General features: G+C 40.8%; 1 protein-coding gene across 3 annotated transcripts in view; it reads right to left on the reverse strand.

The window, feature by feature from the left end:
• Positions 1 to 20,000, reverse strand: part of LOC147016773 (thrombospondin type-1 domain-containing protein 4-like) — a 174,729-nt gene that overhangs the window by 66,490 nt on the left and 88,239 nt on the right. For all 3 annotated transcript variants that reach the window (XM_085845751.1, XM_085845752.1, XM_085845753.1), the window contains one exon: positions 14,008 to 14,156. In XM_085845751.1, coding sequence (XP_085701877.1) covers positions 14,008 to 14,156 — 149 coding nt within the window. The remainder of the gene's footprint in view (positions 1 to 14,007; positions 14,157 to 20,000) is intronic.

The following is a 20,000-nucleotide window of genomic DNA, read 5'->3' on the forward strand; positions in this document are numbered from 1 at the left end:
GTGAAGCAAGGTCATCTCCAGGTACGATGAGAACGTTTACCTTTGCCATGACTAACCTTTTAATCCACAGAGGAATGGGAGCAGATGTAACAGCTGTTTCAATGTCTCCCCAGGGAAAAATTAAATAAATCTTGTGTCAAAAAGCTGAGATCTCAAATGCACAACCTAAAACCAGCAGTTTGTACCCACCAGATTTTGAATGCATTCCCATGAGAATTTGACACACAAAGAAAGTGGCTTGATGCACAAGGCTGTGTTAAACAAAACAAATTGATGCTAAAAGTTGACGAGCGATAGGCAAGGATAATAGATAACTCAGGAACAGGAAATATTCAAATGGCCCAATCACATCACCAAATTTACCAGAGGCTTTGAGGAACAGGCCATTTCCAGGTGCTCATTCACCAATTGTTTTCTGTTCCCTCGATGACATTTTAAGTGGCCCTGACCTTCCCTCGGTAGTATATTAGTAACCACTCCAATTTGCCCTGAGGACATGAGAACTCCGCCCCAAATATATGGAATGGCATCATATGTTGAATGGATGAGATGGAGAGAAGATTACCTCCTCCCTGAAGGTCATTAGTGAGCCAGCTGAATTATCTATTTTTTTACTGATTATTATCCATAAACATATAGCCCGTGGGATGGACATGACTACTACCGTGCACCCCCAGGTACGCTACACGGTTGGTATAGTTTTTGTTCCTTGGGATGTTCTGGGTGAGATAAAATGATGTTAACAGGAAATATTTTGGGTTGGAACTGTACCTTAGACACCTTGTTGATAGGTACCCATAATCGTGTGATGCGATTTTCGTACTCTGAAATTTTGGGGGTCTTTTCGCTTCGCAAGCTCCTGTCTCAGTTTGAATTTTCTGTTCATTGAATGTTAATATCATTTGAAAGGTTGTTCAATTGCCTGTTCAAGGGAACATCCACTGCACAACATTTCTGATGAATGTTCATCCGAACAGAGTCATGCAATCACAATGATAAATAATCAAAGCAAACACTTCATCAAATTTCTCAATCAAATTAACAAGACTTATTCTGAATATTTATATGCAACCGTAAGCACTGTTGGATCTATGGTATCGAGGAGAGGGATCACTTGATAATGTTTTGAGACCAAACTTGATAGCTTGTGGTGATGTTTCAGTGTGCAAAGCCAAGGCAATAAGATGGCATCATCATGCAGTTTATCCACATTATGGCTCCTCACAAAAATGACATCACAGTCTACGGGTGACGGGGGTTCAAAATTCACCTACGACAGTAGTCTGTAGAGAATTACTACAGGAAAGGAATGTTATTTTTGCCTGGGGTACAACAATCTAACCTGAAATGAGTGATATTTTATTGTTCATTTGGAGGTCCCAGATGAGAAAAATTTCGTTCACTTTTATATATTTGGATAGACTTGTACTTTAGAGTTAGACACGATATTTATATATATATATATATATATATATATATATATATATATATATATATATATATATATATATATATATATATATATATATATATTATCAGATGTTACAAGAAGATTTTTTTTTTCATGTTGATATTTAAGGAGTTTGTGTGTGGTTCCTTAACAGACTGTCCATCGCATTTTGAATGTTCTGTTCCAAGTGTTCTATATTATTAGAAGTCATTGATTTCCTTCTTCAATTATGTAAATATTATGCTTATCCAATAAATAATGACCTTATCTGAGTATTGTAATCATAATAACGATTGAGGAAAATGCTAGAGCGAATGCTCAAATAAACTTTATAAAGCCACATAGTTAATGCTGCAGTTGTGATGTTTGGTCATGCCATCGAATGTAGACACATAATTATTAGTGGTGGCAGCTACACAAATGCAAGTACTTCTTTCCGACAGATAACAATGACAGATACCACCCAAAGCTGAATGATGGATCAACCGGAGATGACAAAGAAGAGAAAATGCAAGAACAGTGAAAACTGAGTCTCGAAAGAAAGAAGTTTGTGTCCTTCACCTAAGTGCTTCCAAGTGTGAACATTTCACATTCTTCTCTGAAACAACAGATGCTGACAAGAGAGTACAATGTCTACACGAAATATGACTCTGACGACTCGCACAACCACCATTGCTGTGCGAGTCGTCAGAGTCATATTTCCTGCAGACGTTTATCTCCGGATGGTGTTTGTCTCCAGACAGCTTGGCTCCGGACGCGTCTGGGCGGTGTTTGTCTCTGGGCATTATTTATAGCATGACCGGTAGAAAATGAATTTCAGAGATTATTTTGTTTCCATCTTCACTGTTTTTCTATGCAATATTATTTTGATGAGACGGTATGAATTGGAATTAATGCTCCACCACACATCTGCTTCTCTTCCCCCACCCCTTCTCACTCTTCTCCCAAGGTGATGGCTGGTATTTGCTAGTATATATATATATATATATATATATATATATATATATATATATATATATATATATATATATATATATATATATATATATATATATATATATATATATATATATATAATTGACCCCTCCCACACTTCTCTTGCTAAAGTAGATGCATAAAGCAACCCAAGAAGACTTACACAAGGTAAGTGCTAATGCTGTTTCAAATCCTTCCAAGAGTTCCTCAACAACTATAAAGATGTTCACACATCATACATACATGAGAATCCCAATGCTTACGCCCCCTCAGCTACCGTACCGGTTTCATTGCTTATTGGGAGCACAAGACTGCACTTATTTTCAGAAATTTACATTTACAGACACTTTCCGATGGGTCTGTTATTTTTCATGGTGTATTGGCTTCATTGTCCGTCGGCATGCAGATTTACCGTGCTTCCCCCATTATCTTGAGTTTCTCACCTGCATTTTTTCTTTTTTTTTCATTTATTTATATTTTCATTTATGGATGTTGTCCAAGAATTCTGTGATATTTTTTTCCAGTGTACTGGCTTCGATGTCCATTGGCACGAAAAATTTCAGCCTTCAACGTCACTCGGAAAGTACTGATCTTTAATGTGTCAGTGATTCTGTGAGTCAGTGGTTCGAAAGAGCTTTATGTATCAGATATGTATATACATATATATATATATATAAAATATATATATATATATATATATATATATATAAAATATATATATATATATATATATATATATATATATATAAAATATATATATATGGATAATTTTTTTTAATATATTTTGATGTACTATGCTGTCACAGGGCATTGGTGCTGTCAAATAAGTTTATTGCAAAGGGTCATGCTTGGTGGTTTGCCACTGCCATCCCATCAGGAGTTAGGGGAGGAATTTGGAATTTGTTAATGGTGCCAGAGATAGCTCAATGACTTAATGAAGGACACCAAGGGATCTTTGACATCCTCCAACTAATGCTCACAGACGGGATGCCGATTTAACGTCCATCCAAGGGATGGCATGCACATTGATGAATCACCCTGTCTGTGAAACACCAGGATGACAGTTTATAGCTGGGCCGGGATTTGATTCCAAGCTATAAAAGGTAGAGATGTGAGTGTGCGTACCTGTCAGCCATTCTACCAGGGGAGTGTGTGTGTGTGTGTGTGTGTGTGTGTGTGTGTGTGTGTGTGTGTGTGTGTGTGTGTGTGTGTGTGTGTGTGTGTGTGTGTGTGTGTGTGTGTGTGTGTGTGTGTGTGTGTGTGTGTGTGTGTGTGTGTGTGTGTTAGACAGCAATCTCATCTGTGTAATTTAATAAATGTGAATGTATGTATTGTATACATGCATCTCGAGACATTATTGGAACAAATAGAAAAGTGCATTAAAATGTCTAAGTTACTAAATCTGAGCCTTAAATCAGATGATAAAGTTTGTATTTTGATTAAAGGGAAAGAAAAGTCTCACATGATAACTACAATTAGAATTATATTATACAGTACAAAAGTACATCTGATCATGAATTATCGTCTTTTTCAAATTACACCTTTATATAAATAATTAAAAACCTGTTAGGGGTCATCGACTAAGATGCATCAATAGTGGTCATCCATTTATTATGGACATATAACATGGCTAAATGTTTGATCCCTTTCCTCCAGGATGCCCCCCTTTCCTGTTAAACCTCTTTCCATTCTCCCCACTCCTCCCACACATTCCTACCCTCATTTCTCTCTCCTATCATCCTTCCTTATCATCCCTTTCTCAATTTCAACACTGTATTCTTAATTTATCCTCTTCCTCCACTCCTCCCACACACAAACTCAGTATGTAAGTCATAAATAACTGGCCACTTAAGCAGTAAATTCAACTTGGTGAATTTCCCACTAAGTTTCAGGGAGGCATTCACGTTTTGCCATTGTTGATTCTCGGTTGGATAGAAAATGCACATGATAAAAATGTTTCAATGTTTCATTTTTTTCATATGGAGATGTAAAGCATCAGGATTGTTCATTGATCAGATATAGTAATTCTTCATTTTTAGCTCGCCTGTTCCAAGAACAGAGTTATAGCGATACCCCCGGCGTGAGCGTGAAAATTTTAAATTTTTTGTATTACGGAAAAACTCCTCGACGGATTTCGACGAAACTTGGTTGGGGGGTTAGGTATGGTCCAAGGATCATGCCATTATATTTTGGACTTGGTCCCCCCCCCCCCTCCCCAAAAAAAGTTCGAGAAAAAAAAATTTTTTTGTATTTCTACATGTTTTAAGTGATTCCCAACCCCCCCCCCCCCCACACAAAAAAATTGTTAGAGAAAAAAAAATTTGCAACTATTTTTTCAACAAAATTTCGATTTTTTTTTTTTTTTTTGCATTCCTACATGTTTTAAGTGATTTCCAACCCCCCCCCCCCCAAAAAAAAATGTTGGAGAAAAGAACTATAACTATGTCAGCACTGTTGACATATTTAATGAATAAGATATTAGGTTCACTTGAGTGACCCAGCAGTATTGGCGGCGGAGGTTTTGCACTCTCCCGAGTGCTCCCCCTCCAGTTTCCTTTCTAATGTTTTTATGTACCACACTATTTTTATACGCCTGATATATATATATATATATATATATATATATATATATATATATATATATATATATATATATATATATATATATATATATATATATATATATATATATATATTGGTGCGAATTCGCGCCCGCCGGCGTGCGAGCGGCCACGTAACTCAAATCGCGGCACGTCGCCCACCGGACGGACAATTCCGTCGTGACCCTCTCGGACTAACGCCGGGAACTAGTCATGGGTGGGCCTTTCGGCCTCACCACGATCGTGCCAATCGGCCCCCCGTGTGGGATAGGGTTGTTCGCCAAATTCAACCTACCTAAGTACCCACACGGAGGGTAGACCGGGCGATCGCACCTCGCCGCAGGTCGACTTCGGACACGGGCCACTTTAAGCGGCCCGTTCCGTACTATCGGGATAACCGAGCGGTGTTATCGTCAACCTCGACGGTTCCGATTAATTATCGGGCGTATTTAGCCCAGGAGAAGGAAAGGTGGTGTGAGGGGAGGGGAAGGGAAGGCAGCACAAGGGGAGGGGAAGGCAGCTAGTGTGGGAGGAAGGGAAGGGAAGGCAGTATGAGGGAAGTGAAGGCAGCACAAGGGGACGGGGAGGTAGTGTGAGGGGAAGGGAAGGCAGAACAAGGAGTGGGGAAGGTGGCGTGAGGGGAGGGGAAGGGAAGGTAGCAAAAGGGGAGGGGGAGCCAGTGTGAGGGGAGGGTAAAGGAAGGCAGCATGAGGGGAAGGGAAGGGAAGGCAGCACAAGGGAGGGGAAGGCAGTATGATGGGAAGCAAAGGGAAGGTGGCGTGAGGTGAGTGGAAGGGAAGGACGACATTTTCTTTTTCTGACCCAAATAGCAACATTTTATTTCTAACTGCTGGGTTCTATATAAAATCAGGTGGGAGCATTGAAAACCGATGCATTCTACCTGGCAAAGGCCTGCCTGTATGCAGCCATGCATGCTCACACATGCAGCGACCTTTGCACCTCTCTGGTTGGCTCACTCTCAATTTAATTTGTACATGCTACACGATGGCAAAACAGTCTTAAATTCAAAACGAATTTGTCAGCCCTTAACAGTCACCCACACAGAGGGGGAGGGTTGGGAGAGAGAGGATGAGGGTGGGAGAGAGAGGGGGAGAGAGAGGAAGGGGAGATAAAGGGAGAGAGAGGATGGAGGGGAGGGGGAGAGAGAAAGAGAGGAGGGAAGGCGGAGGGAGAAAGAGGAAAGAAGCGGGAGAGAGAGAGAGGAGGGAAGGGTGCGAGAGATGGGGAAGGGGAGGGAGGGAAGGGAGAAGAGAGGGTTGGAAGAGAGAAGAAGAGGGGTTGGAGAGAGAGCAAGAGAGGGGGGAAGGGGTGAGAGAGAGAGCGAGAGAGGGGGAATGGGGTGGAAGAGAGAGAGATAGAGGGGGAAAAGGGTGGGGGAAAGAGAGAGAGGGAGAGGGGTCAGAGAGAGAGAGAGGGAGCGGAATGTGAGAGAGAGAGGGATAGGAGTGGGAGGGAGAGGGAGAGTGGTGGGAGGGACAGAAAGAGGGAGGGAGGGAGAGAGAGGGATAGGAAGAGGAGAGAGTGGGAGAGGGTGAGAGTGAGGAGGGGAGCGTGTGGAGGGGGAGAGGAGAGGGTGGGGGGATTCCAGTAGATGTGACATCCAGTTTAACGTCCAACCGAGAGACGGAACATACACGAATGAATCATCCTGCCCGTGAAAAACCAGGATATCAGTTTATAGCTGGGTTGGGATTCAAACCCAGGCGAGACAGCTTAGAGCGAGCGTGCGTACCTCTCTGCTATCCTGCCATGATGTGGCAATTCATTGATTTTTACTCATTGTAATCATCCAATTTATTTTGCCATCCTAACTCCGGAAATGTTCCCATGGAAATCCGCATCGCAGTATCGCTATTGAAGCTTGAAGAGCGCTCTCCGAGTGGCTTCACCAGTGGCTTCACCACTCAGTAAGCATTCCAATGAAACAGTTGAAGAAACTTTTGAAAAGCGAAATGTTTAATTTTTTTATGCCAAAGTGTTTTATGTATCTATGCCAAAAGTTTTATGTATCTATGCCAAAGTGAAGGGTGGTAAAATGATAGAAGATCATACAAAAAGGGGAAACTTGGCATAAAATAAAATTGCATCTTTTCAGTGAGCCAGCCACTAACCAATGCACCGCATGACAACGTGGGGCCAAGGACCACAGGTGAGTGGACCCTCAACTTTGTTCAAGTCGATCGATATACAGTATTCAATCTCTCTATCGAGTGCAGCCTGTGGCTTCTGGTTGCATCATTGGTTGGGACTTGACTATACCACTGATGCAGTGTCCCCCTCACCAGTGCACTGGTACTCATTTTGCCGACCTCGGAAGGATGACAGGCTGAGTCAACCTACTGGTGTATTAATTCAGTGGCCCAACGGGGCTTGAACTCAGGACCCTAGGATCCCAAGCCACCACCCTAACCACTAAGCCAACACCAGGCTACAGTATTCAATGACAGTGCAAGTATTGTAGAGCACTCACCAAGTGGCTTAAGCACTCAAGCAAGCACTCCAACGAAACAATTGATAAGAATCGGCTGGCTTAACAAGCAACAAGCGATCGCCCATCGGTCATATAAACACCATACACCTGGAGACGCCTAGAATGTCAGGCAATGTCCGAAATGGACAAATTAGCACTTTTTTTTACCACTCAGAACTACTGCTGAAGTCAGTAAAACTATTTAAATTTTGAAATATGGCTCAGATTGAGAGATTCTCGAGGTTGTTGGATGTGCAGAAATGAAATAACGTCATGAATGATGGCATCTCCAAGTGTTTAGAAGCATTGCAATGTATCCAACGAGTCACAGGTATGATATTCAGGGATTCGATAATATGAGTGAGGAAAGTGAAAAAAATACTTTATCATTGAGAAATCGTTGTGACCTGTTCCAAGTCAAGGAAATGTTGAGCAGGCCCAAAAATGGCAAATTAAGACCCCAGCGAGGGACAGCGAGGTGACCAAGGATGAGCTTTGATAAAGAATAATTAAATAAGGCCATTAGTTATTTTCAAAAGGGATGTTTAAGTGAACCCAAACACCCAATTTTCATTCATACACTCCCTTGGAGTTCCCTTAATATGCATGCAGAGTTTCAGGCCGCTAGGTTTCATGGTTTTGGAATTATTGAGACACACACACACAAACACACACACACACACACACACACACACACACACACACACACACACACACACACACACACACACACACACTCTGACTGTCTGGCACACACTGACATTATTATTATAGATGAGATGTGGCAGCGCTTCTTTTAGACAACTGGAAGGGCCACCTGGCACTGCCCAGCTGGGCAGGCTGTTACCAGTCCTGGTTTTGGGTTGCATTGGACACTTAAAAGCTATGGAGTTATTGGCCTCATGGTGGTTACGTTTTACCTGCAGCCCGGCGGCAGCACTGCCTGATCCCATATCCCAATATACACTTTATATCGGCCTTTGGTGGTCTCAAAACGGAAATCAAGGCCAATGTGTGGTCGCTTAAAATCTTGCCCAGATTCTGAAGTTCCGACACCCAAAATTTGGGACCTCTAGTTGCTATAGTTGGGCAATGAAAGAATAACATCCAAATGCACAAACACACAAACACAAAACAAACACTTGAAAATATGTATATCTCGATGTAGTGTGCCATCCTAGGTTGGCTTGATATAATCTGGTGAAAGGCCTTTTAAACCACTGCAATCCCCATGAGGACGATTCGCCTGTGATAGTACTTAGTAGAGCATTCTAGAATTTTACACATCAAAGTCAGGACAGAAAGCTTCCCTGCCTGTTTACAGCAGGCAGAAGGCCAACATTTTTGAATTGCAGAGCATTCACTGAGGTGTACTACCTACCAGAGGCACTTTTCCGCACAACAAATAAATTGTCATCAGTTCATTATGTTATTAAACCCAAATGGAGTTAAGTCTACATCATACAAGTTCAGAATTAGTAAATATTTTTTATTGCAAGGAAGGGGTGTTGGGTGGCACTGCTTTTTAAAATACCCATATAAAGTTGTCCTGAAATCATTAAGATTGAACCATAAAGTGTATAATGGCAAGGCAGGAAGATTATTATCATTGAGGTTGTTAATGAGCACCAGATGTGGTGTTAGCATAAATCCTAGATTAGTATGATAATTCTCCAGAGACTATCTCACTTTCCAGGAATTTAGAATCATGATCCTCAATACTGCCACCAGCTGGATTTGAACCAGCATCTCCAATTCAACAATCCAGTAACCTTCCCAGTATAACATTACAGAATATTTGAGTGCATTTCCGGTTGCATTCACTCGCATTCCCTTTTTAACCTCCGCTATCGAAGATGGACGGAGGTTACTGTTTTCACCCCTGTCTGTTTGTTTGTTTGTTTGTTTGTTTGTTTGTTTGTTTGTTTGTGAACAGTATTACGGAAAAACTCCTGGACGGATTTCAACGAAACTTGGTGGGGGATTAGGTATGGTCCAAGGATCATGCCATTAGATTTTGGACTTGGTCCAAAGTCCAATATGGCCGCTATGGCGGCCAATTTGAAAAAATATTTGAATTTTTGTTTTTGCATTTCTACATGTTTTAAGTGATTTCCAACCAAAAAAAAAAAAAAGTTTGTTGGAGAAAAAAACCCCAGAAATTTTGCAACTTTTTTTCAAAAAAATTTCGATTTTATTTGAAAAATATTTGAATTTTTTTTTTTTTGCATTTCTACATGTTTTAAGTGATTTACAACCCCCCCCCCAAAAAAAAATTTGTTCGAGAAAAAAAAATTGCAACTTTTTTTTCAAAAAAATTTCGATTTTTATTTTTTGGCATTTCTACATGCACGTCGATCTAGTTTAGTTTATTCAATCGTGGTTCAGTAGAGTCTGATCCGTTTTGACCTACAATGAATAGGATATCAGGTTCACTTAAGTGACCCAGCAGTATTGGCAGCAGAGGTTTTGCACTCTACCGAATGCTCCCCTTCTAGTTTGACTTGAAATTCTGATCAAAGTATCAGCATCGTCATCCTCATCATCATTCCATTTTGTCTACTACAGGATGAAGGTATCCATCAACTTGTGTAAGGGGGTATTGCAATTATTTTGCCACGCATGCCGAGTGTGGGTTGATGAGAGGGTTTCGGCAGGAAATTTGGAATTTCTTTTTCACGGTGACGGGCGATAACTCGCCTACTCTTGGTGAAAGACAGCATAGGATATTTAGGGCCGTCTGGCTTGATCTCCATCTGATGGATGACACACGCATTGGGGCTTCGCTCTGCTTGTGAAACACCAGGCTTCATAGTTGGGTCGACATTCAAACGCAGGCTCGACAATTCCAAGGCGAATGTGCATGCATACCTCCAAGCTATCCTGCCAGCACTCAAAGGCTTATTGTAAAAAGTACTAAAATTAAATGCATTAGATGTGTGGTGGCATCATATGAACGTAATAAGAGTAAAGCTCATATTTTAATAACAGTATCAAGAAAAGCATAAGCACTTAAATATTTCATATCCACACAACTGTAATGAGTCATATAACCAAAAAGAAAATAAACGTTTATACACAGATGACAATACAAGATGGATGTTGAAGGAGAGATGGCAAATAAAGTTGAAAGTTTATGGGTATTTCCATCACTGCTATATTGGCTTTTGCAAGTCATAAAAATACCGACTGCAGCACTTGAACTTGAAGCCAGGCCTTTTCCATTTTCATTCAATTTTGTATCACAGTGTTAGCCAGCAATGCACCCCCAACCCTCATTGGCCATCTAATCCCAGACTTGGACGGCTTTTATAAACCTATCGCGTTTCAACATTATGCTTAACTGGTATTGGTATTCAACTCTCCACGAAAGACATAGAAGCAAAAGTGCATGTGGGGTGTAATGACCTCTAGATGCACTAGTGTTGCTTTTTTTGTTTCTCCTGCTCTCGGTTCAAGTAGCAACACCATCTCAGATGTTTGTTTCCAGGCAGAGTTTGAAACAAATGATGAGTGGCATTTTGCTGCAGCGCCAGGAAGAGGTGCTACCTCACAAAGCAGACCCGCATATTTATGTTGTCATGTATTCTTGTCTTCAGATCATCAGGATCTATGTATATGCGTTACACCATGTCCTTTGTTTCACAATGTTATCAATAGCAGCACTTTCATGTAAACAAAAAGCACCTGCAATGTTGCAAACCAATACAGTAAAACAGCAAGTCTTCACCAAGTTAGAGGAGATGTTAACATAAAACAAACTAGAGAGTTCATAGAACCTGATACCCTAAGCAGTGTTCAAATATCTAGTCATAAGAAATCCCGGTCACTACCTTGACACACCACTGCATTGGACGTTTATTTAAATCGAAGTACTGCAAAACTCGAGGTCCTTGGAAGTATCATGACAGGTGATTTGTGTTCTCCAGTATTCAAGTATATAATTCAATTTAAATAAAATTAAAATTGTAAATATTGTTTAAATAGATTGATTCCTAGTTTTACCAGCATTTTCCGCAGTGTCGATTACATCACCTTCTCCAACACATAACATTAGTTCTTCATGCCTGTTGTTTGTGTCGTGTCCATTACAACATCCTTAATAAAAAAAAACAGTAAGCTTCCTGTTTATAATCATTTTCAATTTTGTTTGACTGCCAGACAGGCAGACAGAGTCTCTCCTCTCTGTACATGTGCTGTCGTGACAAATTCAGAGCCAAAGTACAGTAAAACAGCAAACCTGTCTTCCTATTCAGGTTCTGATTTGTGTTCAAAATATAACATTCAATTTAAATAAGTTGTTCCTCGATCAGAAACTCAAGATCATAAACTGATAAGACAGACAGACGGACAGACATGAACGAATTGCTTAAACTTGCTTTTTGCTTATCCCGCTTTTTCTGAGTAATGATGTGAACACAACATCGGAATAATACATGACACGTGGCAAATATCTGAATCATGTGATTCAATCACAGTCACAATTATTTCCACCTCTAGAAGATGGCTGAAGAAAGTTTTGGCCAAAGATTTTCACGAACTAGCCGGCCCAGCATGACGCTAAAATATGTAATTTAGAAATTTGGAATTTAGTCAGAGTGTCAGGGATAGCTCGTCTACTCTTCATGAAGGACACTGTGGGATCTTTAACGTCCACTAACTCATGCTGGCAGACAGGACGCCCAGTTTAACGTCCATCCAAGGGACGGCACACACATTGTTGCATCACCATGCCTGGGACATACAGAAATGACAGTTTTCAGCTGGGTCGAGAGTCGAACCCAGGCAAGACAGCTCAGATGCATGTGTGCATACCTCGAGGCGATCTTTCCAGTCCAATAATGTCAAAACATTAAAATCCAATCTCAAAGCATCAATGAGTAGGGCAATAAATCGCTGTTTGCTGAGGATAGGCACTGATTTTGGGCATCATTTTTCACATATGAAAATATGGAAGATTTCTTCTTGCCCTCCTCCTTTATGCTCCTTTGATGCGTCTTCCCTCCCATTAGTCCGATGTCCTCCTGATCTTTCTATTCTGTCCTCATTTACACACAGACAAACCCATAGAAAGTGTAAAGATGAAATAAGTACTATATATAAAAAATTCGGTCACGAGCCAGATGCTTTCCTGTACTGGGGAAGGCAAGGGAGAGGGGATTGGGATAGAGGGGTGTTGCTGTGCGTCTGGATTACTGTTCCACTTCGTCCCGTGGTGTTCCACTTTGTCCCGTTGTGCTCCGCTGCATCCCGTGTTGCTTCACCTTAAACCCACCACCAGAAAATGCACCCATAATCAAGCCGAAAATAACCTCACAGAAAACCCCAAAGAAAACCTCTGAAATATCTCTTGAATTCTTCCTTAAATCCTCCTAAAGCACTATTTTATATGCTCCAAGTGGGAGCTTAGTGTCTTTGGCAGACATGATATTGCCATGCTGCAACTAATCCCTGCCCCTTGTGTTCCAAGCATGCCATGCCAATTGCCCATATTTCGCCTGTGTCCTGACGTCACCCGTTCTGCGAATCCATCGGACCGGAAATGGCTTCATTCGTCTTTGAGGGTGCCACGAGGCCGACCTCCTGACTTAACATGGGGGCAGCGTGTATCGCTCCCCACTGGGAGCGCAAGCATCCTGGAGGGTCACGGATGCTTCTCCAGGCATTGCCAGTGTAAACTTGTGCTTGACAGCAGCGTGCTTGGTTAGTCATGGCACTCTGAGTGGATGTGAAGTGGCACCCCAAGCAGGTGCGATGGTGGTTGCTGTCATCAATCACAGGTGAGTTGTTGAGATGGTGATTGGAGTGGTGTTTGGAACGGTGCTGCAGTAGAAGAGCAATGTGGATGGCATGCGAGCAAAGTGAGACGGTAGTTAGTGGTTGTGTAGTGTGGAGGTAATTGTCATCTTGTGGTGGCAGCGTGATTGAAAGTGGTGTTGAAAGCATGGTTGAAAGTGGTGGTGGTGGCATGGTTGAGGTGGTGTCGTTGAAAGTGGTATGGTGGTTGAGTTATGGCCCACGATTTGAACAGGGTTTTGGCGGCAATTGCTGATGAGGTGGCGCATCCAGTTTTAAATTAAAAGACAGAAAAATGGGGAGAAAGTGGGGGAAAAAAAACCGAACTAATCCCTGGCGATGCATATTCCCTTTGTATCCCATTAGACACAAGAGAAGGACCCTATCTGTAATAAGTACCACCAAAATAACTATCTCAGGAACCACGATATGTTGGTTGCCATTTCCTTGGGGTCACCATTCCCAGAACCGTAACGATATTAAGCTATTTAATTTCTATTCGGATACAGTAAGTCAAATCTATTAGAACATGACCAATTCATTGCAAAATACTCATTTATGTTTTGTTAAAGCAAGTCGTCTTTGGCCCAATGGAGAATAAACAATGCATGCAATTGTGAGACAGACAGCAATGAGAGCAGAGAAAAAAATGAAAACAATGAAGAATCACAAAAGTGGCTTCCTACATTGTTTACCTCACAAGAACCTTCCACACAAACACCATGGGCAGACTCATTGCCAGGTGGATCACATGGTGTGCCATCAACGACGCGGGCAGATTGGCGGACGTAGAACTTGTATCCCACAGCCTTGCAGTTGAGCTCACAGGCTTGGTTACTGCCAGCTGTAGGTAAGAGTGGAAAGACGCATCATACAAGATTTCATCCAATTTCAGGCAAACAATGAAGTGTACTATATCTGTGTAATTATGGATCATGCATAAAGCTTCGAGTTAGTGATGCTCTTTCATGTTTTAGTTATTATTTTGTGTGCCCTTCATAGCCAAACACGGCCATTCACATATGACTTGAAAACACCTGCGTGTGTGAATTTGTATAAAATGTAGGAGTTTCTGCTCATACAGAAACCAAACTCTGAGATAGTAAGTTGTGTAACATCCGAGAACACCAGACTAATGGCTATTGAAAGTTGTTAAGAGTTGAAAGTTGTATTGATACCTCACCTGGTCTTCACAAAAGACAGTGGGATCATCAACATCCTCCAAATAATGCTAGCAGATGGGTCTCCAACTTAATGTACATCCAAGGGAGTATGGACGGCTCATTCGGTGATGCAACACAATGCATGCAAAACACCAATGTGATAGCTTGACAAACCCAGGCACGATAGTTGAAAGGTAACCATGCTACCTCTGGACCTTTCACACTACACAACTTTAGTAGTACACTGTCAGACACAAGTTTTAGTCGTGCCTGTGCGACTCGTGATTTTCCTTTCCCCATCCCTCTTCCACTCTCCTGCCCCCCCCCCCCCTTTATAGACTCAGGGGAAAACTTCAACAGCAAATATGATTGAGGATTCTGCAGTCTTGTGTTTAAAGATTACAGAAATAAGCAAAGAGAGAGGATGAATAAATCTCTAAAAACTTCCGATTGCAGAGGGAAAACAGGGTCAGTTGGTTAAGCTTTCTTGGGGGTAAATGTTTGGGCAAAAGATCATTCTTCTGAAATTTGGATTTTGGAACTCAATTGTAGATAATTACTCTTCATACTCAGCAAAAACAAGCAGATTTGTCTGAGAATGGACCATGTGAATAAAACCTCTCCACTAATCCTCCTCGACCTCTGTACTCCTCCATTCCACTTACCTTGCCGAACTTTTATATTTGTGATAATCTACTCGTTTTGAGTCTTTGCAGCAAGAAGTAAAATCTCCACAATGCTTTCAAATATAATTCTGTTTGTATAATTATAGTTGCGTTATTGTTTGTCATGGTCGTGTTTGCCGACAAATTACATTTTAACCTTGAAAAAAAAAGTTCAATAACAGTGATGACTTTGTGATGATAGCAGGATGGAAAGATACCACAGAGGTATTCACACTCACCTCTTGGCTGTCTAGCCTTGTTTTGAATCTTGACCCAGCTATAAGTTGTCACCCTGGTGTTTCACATGTGGGTCAAAGCAATGTGTGCACCGTCCATTGGAAGGATGTTAAGCCGGATGACCTCTCTGCCAGCAGGGGTGGTTGATGGAGGTTAAAGATCCCATGGTGTCTTTCGTGAAGAGGAGGCAAATTATTTCCGTAACTCCATACAAATTACAAAATCTTGCCCATATCACTTTCCGTCAGTATCCTGCCGCTGTCCAAGATTCTCTCTAGCTTAGAAAAGTTTTGAAACTAGTCACAATATGTCCTGGGGTTCAGTAAAGAGTATGGGCCTCCAATAATAATATTTATTATGAGTGATGATAACATTGAACTCACATCCAGGTGGTTGTAGCAGGTTAAAATCTGATTGAAGGCAGCAGTATTAAGAATTTTACTGCTAAGCTTCTGAAAACTGAGATGGCCACAAAAAATTACCATGACACTGTATGAATGTTAGTAAAAACTCAGCTGCTTCATTTACCACCCTTCCCAAGCAAACACAGCATTCCTTTCCTGTAGTAATTCTCGACAGACTACTGTAGTAGTAGACTACTACTGTAGGACCTGTTACCAACTATAGTACATGAGAGTACAGCTCTCATATACTATTATATAGCTCTAACTGTAGCATTTTTGCCTGGGTTAGAGAGGGGATAATACACCAACCACCTGCTCTGGTCTCCAAGTTATAGCAGTCCATACTTCATGACTTCTTAATGTACTCAGAAGTTCTGAGTCAGAACAAGCAGGGATGAAATTATTGGCAAAAACAAAGCCTTGTGGCACCATAAATCCCCCTAACAGAGAAAAACAAAAACATTTGTTTCTAATTCATACAACTACAATACACTGTGGAAATCTTCATCATTTCCTCAACCCCATCAATTCCATGTACATGCGATCATCTGAAATGCCAAGCTGTGCTGTAATGCCATCAACATGGGATGGGGGAGTGATGAGAAAGCTATCTTTAGCCAACTTTCATTCAACTCAAGAAGAAGTTTGCTTATTTTTCTTCTGACATACATGCATACGCTCAACCCCACAAGGTATGAATGAACCACACTAGAACTGTGAATGAAATAAACTGAAATGAAATTAACTAAAGAAAATGTTATTATTCTGGGGAAAAATAAAAACTTTTTAAAAATAATTATAATACTAGTGTGTGTACTTGTGTGTATTTAACACCACATTTGTTATAAATGACATTCGTATTAAACAAAACAGGACTTTTCAGAATAAATAACTGCACTCATAAACCATGCCACCATGTTCCCACTGAACTCCTACTCACTTCTCTCTTAAGTAAGAAACTCACTTCCAGGTGATCTTTTGCTTTCACAGGATGTAGCCAGACTTTCAAACAATTTCTTAAAGCATTCAATACTCTTTAACTTTGAGCAAATGCTTTAAAATAATGTGATCAATGCAAGACACAGCTCCATCAAATCTCTCATTCTCTGTTATCACTTCGATCTTGTGCCAATCTCTCTGTCTCTGTCTCTGTCTCTCTGAGGCTCAGTGCTGATTCACAATCAAATGGTACACTGTGCTTATGTTGTATTGACATTGTGAGGAAGAGAGGGAAGGGAGGGTGGGAAGAGTGGTGGGTGGTTGGGCAATCTTAAACCCAGTGTTGTTTTTCTACTAGAAAAATAATACATTAAACACAAGTCATGCAGACAACTTAAAATGCACCTGGATTGGAAACTTCAAACCACATGATGAATGTCACACTGGTACATTACAGGTTGTGCATTTTGGGGTCTCTGTCTTGCAACAAAACCGATGTATTAGATCTTGCCAATCACTTGAATAGGTCAAAAACGAAGATTTACTTATGGAGATGACGATTGAGAGTGATTACGTCTGACTACTTTGGAACAATATGAAGAATTAAAATAAACAGAAAAACAAAGAGACAAGCCAGGAAGCGACACGGCTGCTCGCTCTAGATGGAAAGCTGGCCGACGCGACAAGCCGATATTAATGTACATGCTATCAATCAATTTAGCACAATAAATATGATTATCATAGCCCTCTTAGTTTGCGCCCAGAATCCCGCCTTGTGAAATTTCAGGCATGTTTCCAAAGAGACTCTAACAAATGGCAGCCCTGGTAATTCCATTTATCTATTCGCTAAAGATTTTATTTTTTTATATGATGCTGTAAGACATTCTCCTTGGGCACAAAAAAGCAGGTCCCTCGGAGGTCCAGTTTCGGAGGTGTTGATTTTTTTGTACAGTCCACAATAAGTGTACGATGTACGATAAAGTATTTTAGCTGTTGCTAAGCAACGGAGGTGTACATAGCAACCATTCATTTTTGTGTACATGCAATCCACATTGTACAGATTTCACCCAAGTTTCATCAAAATCAGACTCTTTCTCTTCGAGATATTCGCAATTAACCGTTTCTGAAATGTTCGACATGTATTTGCCCAAAACCTATCTCCTCCTACAAATATTTTTTGTTAGGGCTGCAAATTGCATGAAGGGAGCAAGATAGATTGCGCACAGAACTCTAAGCTTCCATTTTTCGATTTTTTTTTAATTTTTTTTCGATTTTTTGACCACTTTAAATGGCCGTTGCTATGCTGTTGCTTGGGCCCGGGGTCCATTATTCGAAAGCACGCGATTCCCACAAATATTGGTCCTACCTACCAAATTTCATTGGAATCGGTTGAGTGGTTTAGCCCTGAGGCTTGACCAAAGTTTCGCGGACAGACAGACAGATGGAAATATCCAGAATAAGGGTGTTCCAAGAGCAGCCAATTGAAAAGGATAAATAACACACTGAACAATAACAACCTTCTTGAAGTGATGTAGTCAATAATGTTTCTACCATTGCATATCACTAGCAGGGTACCCATCAATGAAGTGTTCGTCGACGTCATTTCAAATGAGCAATGTCTCATCTCAAATGAGTGTGTATTGGTAGAAACAGGAATTCAGTGTAAGTAGTCAGTATGCAGATATTGCAGTAGTAGCACTTGTATATGTGGAAGAATTGCGCTGCTCAGACAGTGGGTCACCCAAATGGTGCAGATGGCGGAGCACTGGTATGGCTTGTCAAATGACCTGGGTTTGATTCCTGGTCTGGGCCTGTAATTTTTCCACATATATATTTATCATGGTTCTATCCTGTTTATATATATATATATATATATATATATATATATATATATATATATATATATATATATATATACATACATACATACATGGATGGAGAGGGCATTTTTGGTAGAGTTTTGTGGCCCCATAAAGAAACTTTGATTGCAAGAATTTAACCAATTGCAGAACTTAAGTGTTCTGCTGATGATCTGTACAAATGCCATATTTTTTGTACCATAATTCCAGTCCCCAATCTGGTTCCTTCATTGCTAAACTTACAGAAGACCCACAAGAGCCCCAAATCAGCCCAAAACTCACCACTCTCTCCTTACAACCCGGCCGCTGCCTTTGCAACAACAGTAGAAATTCCACACATTCCTGATGCATTGGAGATGCTGCCAAGGTCACAAGGGTTTTCTTTCTTCTGTCTCCATTTGTCTATCCAGGCTAAGGGACTGTCCCATTGGACGTAAAATGTGGGATTGAAAGTACTTCCTTTGGATGCAACTAGAATTGTGTTGAAGAACTGCAAGAAGGACCAGATCTAGATATTGTAGACTTAACTGACTTGAATTAAGGACAACATGACGAATGGATGCATCCAAGCAGCAGAGGACAAATGGCAGGGAGAGAGCAATTAGCAATGGATTGGAGATGGAGCACAAGCTGCACTAATGCAATGTGATCATTCATTAGCTCAAATTCAAGATAAAGTGTGAGATGCTTGAATACTTGACTTGAGAGCCATAACTGCAAACGCGTTAGAGTTTTCTTATCGCCCTGATAGGAGTTGTAACATGGTTAAGCAATACATTGGCTGGCCAAACACACAGACAGCCAACTCCCCCACTTCCTGTGGAACCCTCCCTTCTCTTGACTTTCTCTTGCCAATGCTGATATTTCTTCCATTTCTCTTCCAGCATTTTTCATTCACTTGATGTTTTGTTTTATTCTCCAAGCTTATGCCCTCTTCTGCTTGCAAAGAATGGTAGATATGGAGATAAAGCTTTTGCTGTAAGTTGAAAAGCTCAGAGCCAATCTTCCCGAACACCGAGGCCATTTTCTTAGGTTTAACATAGAGTACTTATATTTTATCTGGACAAAAGCAGAACATTTCAAGCCGTATTCCCATAATCCTAAGCTGATGAGAATTGAGAAAGGGCCTGCTTGGTAATCCCATCTGAGTATTTGCCTCAGGATACTGTGACCCCAGGTTAAAATCTCATATGATGTGGTAATATACATGCCTAATGTCCTTGTAATCATTTTAAAATTAAACGAGTGTCTTACAATGTGATTGCCTCCACATTATGCTACTTTTTGAGAATTCAGTGGGTGCAAAAGCTCAAATGCCTATTCTCGTGATGTAAATTATTATGGATATTAAAGGTACACAAGCAAAAGTGTTGCAGCAGTCAACTCGTTCAAAATCACTTCAATAACCTTGTTGAAAGTAC

This window comes from Eptatretus burgeri, chromosome 11 (assembly GCF_056783735.1).
Source record: "Eptatretus burgeri isolate ZD-2024b chromosome 11, Ebu_testis_v1, whole genome shotgun sequence".
NCBI lineage: Eukaryota > Metazoa > Chordata > Myxini > Myxiniformes > Myxinidae > Eptatretus > Eptatretus burgeri.